Source organism: Electrona antarctica (genome assembly GCF_951216825.1).
Source record: "Electrona antarctica genome assembly, chromosome: 4".
Lineage (NCBI taxonomy): Eukaryota > Metazoa > Chordata > Actinopteri > Myctophiformes > Myctophidae > Electrona > Electrona antarctica.
The window spans coordinates 45,171,254-45,184,367 of record NC_136809.1 but is presented as its reverse complement, the minus strand read 5'-3'; the positions used below and the strand labels follow the sequence as shown (position 1 = coordinate 45,184,367).

Below are 13,114 nucleotides of genomic sequence, written 5' to 3'. Positions count from 1 at the left end.
ATTTTGTCATGGAAGTGCATAGGGTCAGACTTTTATCAGATGGACAGTGATATATTTTTAGGCTTTATTCACCGCTGTGGACTCCATCATTCTTATCTGCGGGACATCCAGCCTACTTCTACAGTACACCTACCAGAGGGATTTACGCAGTATACCTGACACCTGTACATCACTGTACATGGATGGTTTCTTTAAGAATTCAATTGCAGTTTTTCTGAAGGAGAAATATAGTTGTACTTTTGTCAAGTTCTCTCTTCTCATTTCGCCAGTAATTAGCTTATCATTGTTTCTACGCATAAATAAATATAGGGTATGACATGGATGTATGAACACTTACTACACACAATAAGTGGACTATGAAATACTATGTCTAAAGAAGTTTGTATGTGTATGAGAAATCTCAGGGAATAAGAAAACAATTGCCTGCAGTGGAAGTAAATGAAAGGCATAGTAGAAAGAAAGGCGACAAACTAGAAATAGAGAGGAAGGTATCTCTAGGAAGAGAGAGAGAGAGAGAGAGAGAGAGAGAGATTTATTATGGCCCACGCGGCAGCACACTTGAAAAAGGCTCGGGAGCCCGAGCCCCCATCAGACTACAAAGCTCTGCTAAAGGCAAGGGAGAGGAGGCGACGGCATCGTGAGAGAGCAGAGCGCAAGCGCCAGGTAACAGAACACATTATGCACATAGAAACACCACACAGAGTCTGTTAACGCCATAGCTTCCCTGTACAATTGATCAGACTGCAGGTAAATCGATTACCAATTAACTGGCTAACTGGCTTGAGTCCCCCGACATATTATAGCTTACAAACCCATTAACACATCGACTGGCAGGTTTTTCGAGGACCGCCACACCTGGGAGTATTGAAAAGCAACGCACGCCCCTGGGACAACCCAGGGACAATTTTGCCTGGAACCACACCCGTGACAGGCACCAGGGGCCGGCCCCTAATTGTCAGGGAATGAGTTTTACCGGGAAAGCATCTGTGTCATTTCAGATTTTAGCTATACTAGACCTGTACGTGCCCATCGCAGTCGGCCACCGGCCTACTTGGGAATGATGCAATTGTTGCTGTGTTGTCAAACGGAGCACTCCATGCGGGGGTGTGGAACGTGTGTGTCGAATTTGAAGTCGGTGGGACAGACAGTTCTCGAGTATAGTTTGTAAATACATCAAAGATGCGATTATAAGGCGCAGCCATCACCGAGGTGCAACCAGCACCATGGCTATAGCATCAGCCACACCTGGCCAACAGGGCACCGCATCCATGGAGCAGTGCCCTGCCGGCCAGGTGCAGCCAACCAGTGCTGACCACACCCCAGCAACCGCCACACCCAGGGCACCGCACCCCAACGCGTCGCAGTGCGACGCGTTGAGAGCTTGTAGATCTGCTATTTTCGCTATAGTTTTGTCCAAAAGTGCCCTGTTACGTGATTTCAGCCCCTGCCTCTCTGCACGTCCCTGGTGCGGAATTAGGAGCACAAGGTTGACTGTCCAGTGGGTGGTTTCCTCACACAGCTGTTATTGTTACGTGAGAGAGAAAGCCATTAATGAGATGAGGGTGTAATCTGACAGATGTGATGTGCTGTAGGATCCAGAGAATCTATGTATGTACAGTCGTACACACTCCACTGTAGTGTGATGTCATACTGCATTTCATCGGAAATGGACCTGGATTAGGGCAACGTTGTGGTATTCAATTAATTAAATACAATTAAAGAAATGTAATCATTGAAAACAACTGTGAAATGGGTGAAGTTCATGTACTGTCCGCAGCTAATGGAGGCACATTGATGTTACTGATAATCTTGCACTAATGAAAGCATAATTTAGAATTAGAACCTCTGACTGAATATAAACTGGATATAATAATTGAGTAGTAGGGGTCATATTATCTGTCCTTCACTGGCTTCTCTGCGCTGGCCCCTGGTAAAACACAGGATAGCTAGAATTAAAACATACACAGCTCTCAACCACTATGTCTTAAAGAGCCTTATAGGACACGATTGCACTTATATGCAAATGTTGGTTCAAAGAATATCGTCGGAGTATAACAGGAGACGGAGATTTTAAGCTTAAGTTATCAAGGTCCTCAACTGTGGGACCTTCTCCCAGTTTTAGTAGGTAAGGCAGACACTCTCTCTATGTTTAAGTAAGTAAGCCTTGCCGAGCCGTACGGCCTATTATAGGGTAGGAGCTTACAGTTTCTCCTCCACGGGCGGAAGTGGCTCAGGGGTAGAGTAGCCGGATGGAAACCGCAAGGTTGCCAGTTCAAACCTGGGCTCTCCCAGAGTTAGTGTCGATGTGTCCTTGAGCAAGACACTGAACCCCTAATTGCTCCCGATGTGCTGGTTGGTGCCTTCCATGGTTTCCTCAGGCATTGGTGTGTGTGAATGGGTGGATGTAATGCAAAAATCTCTGTAAAGCGCCTTGGATAAAGGCGCTATATAAATGCACCATTTACCATTTACCTGGTTCTGTAGCGTGAGACGGCTTGATGTACAAGTACATATCCTGGACATGACGCTATATAGTATGTCTCAGGGACTTAACCCCAATCCAACCCATAATGCTGAGTGCCAAGCAGAGTACCAGTGCACATTTGGTATGATCCGGCCAGGGAATCGAACCCTGACCTTCCAATCTTAGGGTGGACACTCTCTAACCACAAGGCCGCTGAGCTGCTTTCTAAGATTAATTTTGTATAAAGCTCACAATAAGGGCTGGGGAACTACTGTACCTAAGGCGCGAGGAAACGATGCGAGTAGGGAACGCGAGAATGGAACTTTGAGTATTGGAATTTCTCTTTGTCTCTCGCTCCTCTGGCACTCGCACAGACGCGCACACAGCAGTCACCAGAGCTTTTGGCATTACAGTGTCAGCGCTAAAGTAGTGTAATAATTACTGCGTAATCTAAAAAGGACTGCAACAGGAGGGTGGCATTTTCATTCCCCTTGTGCTGATTGCTAATTCATCACATACTGTAGGTTGTGGACGCTGATCAGATTAGTACAGACCTACAGTACTGTATTATGGGATAAAAAAGCACAGCTTATCATTTCAGCCAGATTTAGTCCGTCCACACATACAATTGTCTATGTACTGTATATCTGTAGACTGTAACATCAGGATAGGATTATATCAACTGAGAAGCAAAAATGTGTTCCTGCATACTGTAGGTTGATAATGAACAAAGAAGAGAAAGAGAGCATACATGATGCAAAAATGTTTAAACTTGAACACCCTTTCTCTAGTTTGTACACGATATTGACACAAACAGAAACAGAATATTGCTAAACCAGTATAAACCTCGAGCTGCATAACACGTGGGGTCCACCTCAGAGACCCATGTAGGTCCGGTTCCCTGCTAAAACTTGCTAAGCCGGTACATAGTTTTGATCAGTGTCCCGCAATGGATCTAGCAGATCTATAAGCTCAAGCGCATCGTGGTGCATAAGTCAATATATTTATATTCCGAATTGAGTCATCTGGGACAAACACGTCAAGTTTGAAGTCAAGCATTTGGACGATGCCCAGGTTATGCCCTGACACACAGATAATCCGTGGACAGACAGACAGACAGACAGACAGACAGACAGACAGACAGACAGACAGACAGACAGACAGACAGAGGCAACACAGTACATCAAAGTTTATAGTGTGAAACTCTTCCCGGAGAAAATACACAAAACGTGTATTTTAGACGTGATGTGGGGCTCCCACTAAGGAAAATAGGCTTTCAACTCCACAAAACCATCCTTGTATTGGTGAGTACCAAAAGTGACTTTTTATTTTTTACTGAAGACGACACGCTTTGAAAGGCTTGAAAGCCCCATAGGTTTAAGGAGAAGTCCTTAAAGTCCTCCGCTATTGACCAGAGCTAGGGCTGTAGTATGGTTACTGTAATATGATCTGAGGTATGTATGTTGTGAAGCTCGACCTCCCTGTGGGCCTTGGCATTCCAGGAGAGAAAAGAAGGCCTTGCGGTCTCCGGTCAGACTCACCCCCATCTGCCACGCATGCCGTGCTGGGCAGAGACAGCAAGGCCCCATTGCTGCAGAGAAGGGTCTGTTCGCCGCCTGGTGCAGTAAAAATAGCCGGGTTTGGAGAGGCCTGAATTGGGCAGTGCAGTGGGGCAGTTACGGCTGCAGTTGTCATTCCCACAAAGAGAGGGAGTGGAAGGAGAACAGGCGTGACAGGACAATGTTCACACACACACCACACATGCACACATGCACACAGAAGCATGCAGGATGGTATAGGCAACAGGCAGTAGCCACACCACAGCTTGTGAGGTTGGGGTTTGGCTGGGCAAGGGGGTCAGAGAGACTTGAAGAGGAACGTAGAGAAGATTGGTGATGGGGATTACATTGGGATCAAGATTTATCTTGACAAGAATCGTGGGTTTAATGGATGTGTTTAAAGATTGACATTACGTGGAGGTTTTTGTTCGAAGCGCCAGCCTTTATTGAAGAAGAGGAGGAGGCCTGGGTTGTACGTTTCTGAATGTACTCTGTCAGGCAAGGCAGCCATTGTTGATAATCATCATTCCATTGAAGAGGTTCAAGAGGATATAGCCAACTTAAATAAGGTTACATTTGAAGGGTATTGAAAAGTTGATTGGTTTTGCTCGTAGCCATGGGCAACGCAGCCATGTGCAAGGCCTGTGGTGCAGATAAGACTTCAAAAGCCACCGGAAGCAACATGGATTTGAACCAGCAGCCTGACTATTATGGGGCCCCTGACTCTGATGATGCAATGGTAAGACATGGCAGGGGGAAAGGGGGGGACGAGAGAGAGAGAGGGGGGGGGGGGGGGGGGGAGAGAGAGAGACAGGCAGACAGACAGACATAGAGAGAGTTAACGATTCAGCAGTTTATGGTTATGTGTGTGTGTGTGTGGGGGGGGGGGGGGGGGGGGGGTGGACTCGTCTAATCTCACATTGTTAACACCTGCTCTTGTCCTAATGAGACATCGGTCGCTGTCTTTGCCGAGCATGGAGGTTAAAGCCTTGTAAACACTCACTTATGTAAGTCACATTGTAATTGTGCCTCTAGTGATTCCGTGCACTGTTTGCATAGCGTTCATTTAGCATAATATTGAAATGCTGCTTTCTGCAGGATATGGTACTGTATCAAGTAGTCCCTGCTGGTAGTTCAATTTAGATATCTCAAAGTATTGATAAGAAGTAAGAACCCATGAGACAATGTTACCAACTTCAAATGATATCAAGTACTTTTTTAACTTTATGTTCATGGAAAAGCATAATTTATGCATATGTTTTGGGAATGTTTAGTAGTAGTTGAAAAATGATAGACTGAAGGAATGAATGAATGAATGAATTAATTAATTAATTCATTCATTATTGAATGATGATAATGATTCACTAATCTCATTACCAATCAACTGGGAAAAAAGTATTATTTTCTGGAGTTGCTTATATGCAACTAATAATTTGTGGTGGAATCCTCCACGCGGACTTAATCGGAAGTAATGACATTGAAGTTGTATACTATACAAAAGGGCAGGATATTTTTGTTGTTGTTCTTCAACACCCAATGACCACTTATAGTGACTTACTGTATAATCACTCTATAATGCATGATAGCAGGGATTATAATGCATTTTATCATTATTATAATGTAACCATGAGAATTATAATTCACTATGATCCTGGTCAAAAGAAAAAGTCTGTGGACATCAAGAAAATTATACCGAAAGCCTGCACCAGTATTACATACACTGCCGATGATCAGACGGCTCTCTTTGATTTCTGTTTAATAACAGCAAAGATAACAACAAATGTGAATGCATACCAGTGCAGCAGGTGTGTGCATATATGGTGGCATATATGCATATATGTGGGTATGTTGTTATACTGTAGGTGCATACACAGTATATTCATTTCTTTTTTGGTATATATTGTCTAAAATCTACTAACCCTAGGGTGTCAAACTCATTTTGGGGTGAGTATACATTCCCGCAACGGCGACTTGACGTATGAGGGGAGGGCTGCGGACATGCATGTGCGCTCGCTCAATTACACAGAAGAACCGGCAGGCGGGAATATGCCTGATTTCTGTTGCTCACCTCCATCCTCTCTGTCTTTGTCTCTCCAGTCGGACAGTAATACCAGTTTCCTGCGGGCTGCCAGGGCAGGGAACATCGACAAGGTCCTTGAATTCCTGAAGGGTGGAGTGGACATCAGTACATGTAATCAGGTAGGACAGTGTGTACTATATAGCCACACCTGAGGTTCATTTTAAGGTCTGGTCTCCTGAGACATTCAGTTATCGTTTCTTTTTTACACGTATCCTCTGATGTTGCAGTGCTATTTTTGTTAAGTTAGTTACTTGGTGGCACTCAGTTTGGTAAATGGTGCCTTTTATATAGCGTTTTCATCCAAAGCGCTTTTCATAGATGCGCATTTCATTCACCCACACACACACACACACACACACACACGCATTCACACAACGATGGCAGAGGAAACCATGCAAGGCACCAACCTGCAACCTGCAATTAGGGGTTCAGAGACTTGCTCAAGGACGCTTCGACACTAACTCTGGGGGATCCCGGGATCGAACTGGGAACCTTGCAGTTCTCTACCGGCCACTCTACCCCTGAGCCACTGCCGACTCTTGGTGAGTCCACATAGGGATATCATTCTTGCCTGGCCAACAATAAGCTATTCGTATAGCACCTTTCATGCAGAGTTGCAGTTCAAATAGCTCTGGTCCATAGCTCTAATGCCGTCGCATTTAGAGCTATGTTTCTGTCGACTTCCGGGGCTCGCATAAATGCAGACCAGCTTCTCCTCTGTAGCGAAAATAAAAATAATGTTTTACCTACTCGCTAATACAAAGACGGGTTGTGTAATTAGAAAGCCTACTTTCCTTAGTGGACACACTTTGAGCCCCCCACCACACGTATAAATGCACTTTTTGGCCAGAAAGGGATTTTTTTTCACCCAAAGGAAAAATCTTCTCTATGAGGGTTTTCTCTTGGCAATATCGGTAGAGGGCGCAGTGGAGTAACTCAAATTATTTATTTTTCCGGTGAAAACAAAATCCCTTTCTGGCCAAAAAGTGCATCTATACGTGTGGTGGGGGGCTCAAAGTGCGTCCACTAAGGAAAGTAGGCTTTCTAATTACACAACCCGTCTTTGTATTGGTGAGTAGGTAAAACATTATTTTTATTTTCGCTACAGAGGAGAGGCTGGTCTGCATTTCATGCGAGGCAGGAAGCCAATCAGTTCCAACGGCATCAAGAGCAGTAAGGCTATGGACCAGAGCTACAGTTCAAAGTGCTTCACAGGCAGCAGGACACTTAATGATACACTGGTAGTGGTTCACTGCTCATGATTCACTGGTAATGGTTCCCTGAGGCACGTGTGAACCAAGAAGCATTCCCCCCTGGTGGAAGTCAACCAGAGGAAGTAGGGCAGAGCTGTCAAGTCGTCTGTTCACCCAAACTCATGGATTGTTCTCTTAGCACTGAGTGCTGAGTCACTGTGGCATCATCCAAATGGGTTACGTCAGTGCATAACTACAACCTCATAACAGCCATCCTTTCCTCAGCTACACACCCCTCGCCTGCCCTCTCAAGCCCTCTCTGGACGCTGCAGCTGCTGCTTTGTGCACTATAGCCTTCCTCACAGCTGTTCTCACTTCTCACTCCAGCCCTTGAATTCTACTGGGTAGAGGAATGTCACACGGGGTCCCTATGCAAATCCATACATCCCCAAGTCTGTTTCTTACACAATGTGTTATCTCTCTGCTGTGTTGGTGGGACCAAGCTGGATACAACGATCAATTAGTAAAGAACAAAATGAGATGATTCTAATTTCTTGTTCTAATCAAAGCGTATAGTAGCTATATCGCATCATTATATGGGTCGGAGAAAGTATGTTACATACAGTATAATTATATGGTATTATATCTCCTCCCCTGCTTCTTTTCTTTGTTTTTGTTTGTTTTTTTGTTACAATATTAGTGTCATAAGTTATCTCAGAGGACTACAGTATGTGACTCGGCGCTTGTCTGGGTGCTTCAGATATGTCTTGGTCCCTTTGTGCTGCTGTTGTTGCGACTTGCGACTCCCCAACAATGTAACTGTTCCTATATTTAGATAGGCCCCTGAATGGCTGATAGATGCCCCCAACACAATTAACAGTGTTCACTACTTTGTGTTGCCATGGTTATGTAGCCTACACATACAGTGTTGTTTTGACAACTAATTACATTTTTTGAGTGGTGTAAACCACTCCTACGACTGGCTTTGTTAGTTTACGTGTCTGTCTGTCTGTCTGTCTGTCTGTTCGTACCAAAAAATGAGCATGGCTGTTATGGTCACCCAGTTCACACGGGTGTGATTTCATTACGTCAGACATTACGTCAGACCACAGCTGATCAGTCTATATAAGACCTTACACCACTCAGTTCACACGGGTGTGATTTTTTTTTTAATAAAACATTTTCGTCATCTGAAAAGTAGTAGTTTTAGCCTAGTTTTTCGGTTTCAGTCGACAAAAATGTATTTTGGCGTCGTAATGGCTGATTTTACACTTGCCTGCATGGTGAAAATAGCCGTGTCATCTACAAGCTCACAACACGGCGTGAGCTTGTAGATGACACGCAGGCACACACGCACACACACACACACACACACACACACACACACACACACACACACACACACACACACACACACACACACACACACACACACACACACACACACACACACACACTTACTTGCAAAAGGGGGGCCCCATGCCCTTCAAACCTGTCACATGTAAGCCCTAGTCAAATAACAGCGACATTTTCTTAGAGGTCTCAGTGCTGCCATAAATATCTATCTTTCTCTCTCTCTCTCTCTCTTTCTCTCTCTCTCTCTCTCTCTCTCTCTCTCTCTGTCTCTCTCTCTGTATGATTTCTGTTACAGAGTCACATGCAATATAAGCTCAAGTGATTTTATGTGGAACTTTGCCCTTTAGCTGGTGAGTCTCCATTTGAGCGATGTCTTGCATGGATGCCATGTTTCATGTGACACAAGTGAAATTCCAAATACATTTCTCAGTAGTAGCCTGTGTTCTGACATATTACTGTCTCAGACCATTTTAGACTCCTGTCTGGCTGCTCTTCTTTTCTGATTAAAACGTGGCGACGATGGCGTAGACTAGAGCAGTTGTTCCCGTAGGGGGGTCCGGGGACCCCCAGGGGTCCTTGAGGGAGTTCCAGGGGGTCCCCAGCTAAATTATAGTTTGGAACCAAATGGACCCTTATGGGTCTGTAACTCTGGGTCCATTTGGTTCCATTTGTACACTCTCAGAGTTACATTTACATTGATTTTACAATATAAATTGGGGTCCCAGAGATATAAATGCCATTAAATGGGGGTCTGTAGACTAATGCATATCAAACGGGGGGTCCTTGAAATTAAACGGGTTGAGAATCTCTGCTAGAGCCATACAAATCTTCTCTTATAGAGGGGTCCCTGGCATATCTTTTCAAATAGGGGTCCGCAGGCTAATTAGTGTCAATTTGGGGGTCCTTGACATGAAAAAGTATGGAAAGTGATCTTGTGGAAACACTGGTCATTATGGTGGAATGTGAATACATCTGATTGTGGAACGTCTTCCCCTATTAACCTGGTGGGTGTCCTGATGTACCTTACAAAGATTATTTTAATGAATGAAGGAAATGAACAAATCTATCACTTGGATTCATACCATTGAAATGTTTGTGTGTGCACACAGTATGTTCCCATACATGTATGTATGCATACACGTGCTCGCACACATTCACAAATAGTGTAGTTGTATTTGTGGGTTGAGTAAGGCTTACGTCTTTATTTTCAGACTGTCCTAAACGCATGGTCACAGGTTTAATGTTTCCCAATAGCACTTGCCATAGCAAACACATTTAGATCTTACAGATGCGGAAATAGGATTACTCAGCCTGAAACCCATACGTCCAATATTTCCTTTAGATAATTACTGGGGATTCCCTCTTGAATGAGCAGTATTGTTTGTTTTCGCTTGCGGGAGAGGTGTGTTCATAGTCCAGGATTTACAGCTGTAATGTGTAGTTTTAATTGTTATATTGTGATATTATCAAACATCAAATCTACGTATATGTCTACATTTGACTGATACCCCCCAGCAAATCAAACCCTGTATCCGGTGATATTAATTCAGTGTAATGGCCTTCTTTCTGATTGTAGCGAGACTACCATTTGACACTAACGACCAGTGTCATCAGAGAATTTGAATGTGATAGGTGAGGTGAGAGGCCGGTACAGTCATTCGTGTAGACTAGAGGGTGTTAAGGGAGAGACCGAGGACATAGCCCTGAGGGCCTCCGGTGTTGGTTAATCTGCATGCTTTTAGTTATTTTGTCTCTGATGTGCAGCACTCATGCCATATGACACCTATAGAATGTCACCTATCTATTATGGATCCACACACAGCACTCATTTCACACACACATTTACAATTTACAAGGACCACAATGGAAATAAGCTCTAAGGCTGTTGTTGTTTCATCCTTTTGACAGATATGTATAAAATACATATATCATGCATGTTCATTTTTGTCAATAAAAACCTCAATTAAATGGATGCAATGTGATTATAGGAAGAATAACCATTCATGTACGTGTTAAAATTAATCTCTGTACAGGACATATATTGTAACGCAGCACCATGCCTGTGTGCTTCTCATGCCTGTGTGAGCTACATTTATTCAGTTATCAGTCATGGCCGATAGATAGTCCATTAGCTAAATGAAAACAGCTGGTGTAATAGATACTGGCGCCACCAAGGCTGTTTTGCTTATAGTTCAGAGGAATGAATGAATGAATGTGTGTGTGTGTGTGTGTGTATGTCTGTGTGTATGTATCTGTATATCAGTTGTGGGGTATAGGGGAAATTGTTCCGCTCCTGTGGTATACCGAATAGCTGAAATGTGATTGAAGCACTGCGTAATTCTTTGCTGCATCAGGAAGACACCCTATTTCAGAACAGACGGTAAATCCCTCATCTGCTATTGGTCGAAGAATATCATATTATGAAATTCTTACACCGTCGTCTCCACCATTAGACAGGTGAGGGACATCTATCGCGGGTGTTAGATTAGATATCCTGTTAGGTGTTCTGGTGAAGTGTTTGTTGGTGTTAGCTCACTAATCATCACAGTGTCTGACTGTCTGTAGCAGTATACTCAGACCATGTACTGCACTGATTCTCAATGTGGTGTCTATGGGGACCTCCAGGTGGCCTTGGGGGGGTTCCAGCCAGGGGGTCCCCTGCAGCTACAGTAAATGGCTGTTCTGTTCTGAACTAAATGTAGACGTGTGGGTCTTTAACTCTGACAGAGTAGCCTACAAAATGGTTACATTTGTACACAGTCAGAGTTAAATGAACTCTGAGGTTTTTTTTGCAGTGTACTGTAGATCGGTGTCCCAGAAATGACATCAAATGGGAGCCTAATGCTTATCAAACTGGGGATCCTTGAAATGAACGGTGTGTGTGTGTGTGTGTGTGTGTGTGTGTGTGTGTGTGTGTGTGTGTGTGTGTGTGTGTGTGTGTGTGGGTGTGGGTGGGTGGGTGTATGGGCGGGCGGGCGGGCGGGCGGGCGTGCGGGCCGGTGGGCATGGGATGGGTAAAGAAGGGCATCCCCAAGTGCCATTTTCATTTGAGATGTGTCATGTGTCACAGCATGACCTGCTTTCCGCTTTAGGAATGCAGGTTCGCACGGAACGCACGGAGTATGAGGTAGTGTCTTGACATCTAAGAACTGACTTTCCCATTGTTTCTAAACTTCTAAAATACAATACAAGGCTGAAAATCAAGAGAATCTTTCTCGCTGGTTCGTCAGATTAGCTCAATTCTATAACTTTAGCTGTCTCTGAAGGAGATCTCGCAAGGTATTACGCTTTAGATTGATTAGAACTAGTATCTAACTAGTACCTACTCCCCAATCCCTCCAAAAATGTTGAAAGTTCCATTTGAGAGGTTTCTTGCATAAGGAAAATACTATGAAATTAAGTGTTCTATGCTAAGAGATATTAAGATTTGATGGCTTTATATTTATTGAATAGATCATTTTATATTTGCGTATTTGCAGTTAGAATCTTTAAAGCAATCTTACAACCCCTATGGTGCCCCCCACCCTCATGGAATTGACATCTTTTTTTTTTTTAAGGGTTTGACATTTCAAACAGCTATATGAGAGCATCCATGTTTGTGTGTGCTGTATGTGTCCGTCATGCGCTCTATGACAGTGCAGAAACATGACACTGCACATGACCATTTGGCATTTGGCAAGTAACTGTGTGTGTGTGCATGGGTGCGTGCGCGGATGAGTATGTGGATGAGTGCGTGAGTATTGGCGAGGAGTGTGTGTACGTTTCAGGGAGGGGGTAATGACAGGCGTATAGTGGTCCCTCTCTTTAACTCTGTGCCAAGAAACCTTCCAGCGGCAGGAGGCGCGGCTCCTCACAGGATCAGCACCTCCGAACCAGAGGGCGGGCTGTGCGCGGAAGCTGAGAAATACACCAAACCAGAGGGCTGGCTGTGTGTGGAGGCTGAGAAATACACCAAACCAGAGGGCTGGCTGTGTGTGGTGGCTGAGAAACCACCCGAACCAGAGGGCTGGCTGTGTGTGGTGGCTGAGAAACCACCCGAACCAGAGGGCTGGCTGTGTGTGGTGGCTGAGAAACCACCCGAACCAGAGGGCTGGCTGTGTGTGGAGGCTGAGAAACCAACCGAACCAGAGGGCTGGCTGTGTGTGGTGGCTGAGAAACCACCCGAACCAGAGGGCTGGCTGTGTGTGGTGGCTGAGAAATACACCAAACCAGAGGGCTGGCTGTGTGTGGAGGCTAAACCAACCGAAGAGGGCTGGCTGTGTGTGGAGGCTAAACCAACCGAAGAGGGCTGGTTGTGTGTGGAGGCTAAACCAACCGAAGAGGGCTGGCTGTGTGTGGAGGCTAAACCAACCGAAGAGGGCTGGCTGTGTGTGGAGGCTAAACCAACCGAAGAGGGCTGGTTGTGTGTGGAGGCTAAACCAACCGAAGAGGGCTGGTTGTGTGTGGAGGCTGAGAAACCAAC

At 44.8% G+C, this 13,114-nt stretch overlaps 1 protein-coding gene across 1 annotated transcript in view; it reads left to right on the top strand.

Annotated features, from left to right (window-relative positions):
- Positions 1 to 13,114, top strand: part of ank2a (ankyrin 2a, neuronal) — a 149,134-nt gene that overhangs the window by 20,964 nt on the left and 115,056 nt on the right. The window contains exon 2 of the mRNA XM_079499903.1: positions 6,121 to 6,222. Within this exon, the coding sequence (XP_079356029.1) occupies positions 6,121 to 6,222 (102 nt within the window). The remainder of the gene's footprint in view (positions 1 to 6,120; positions 6,223 to 13,114) is intronic.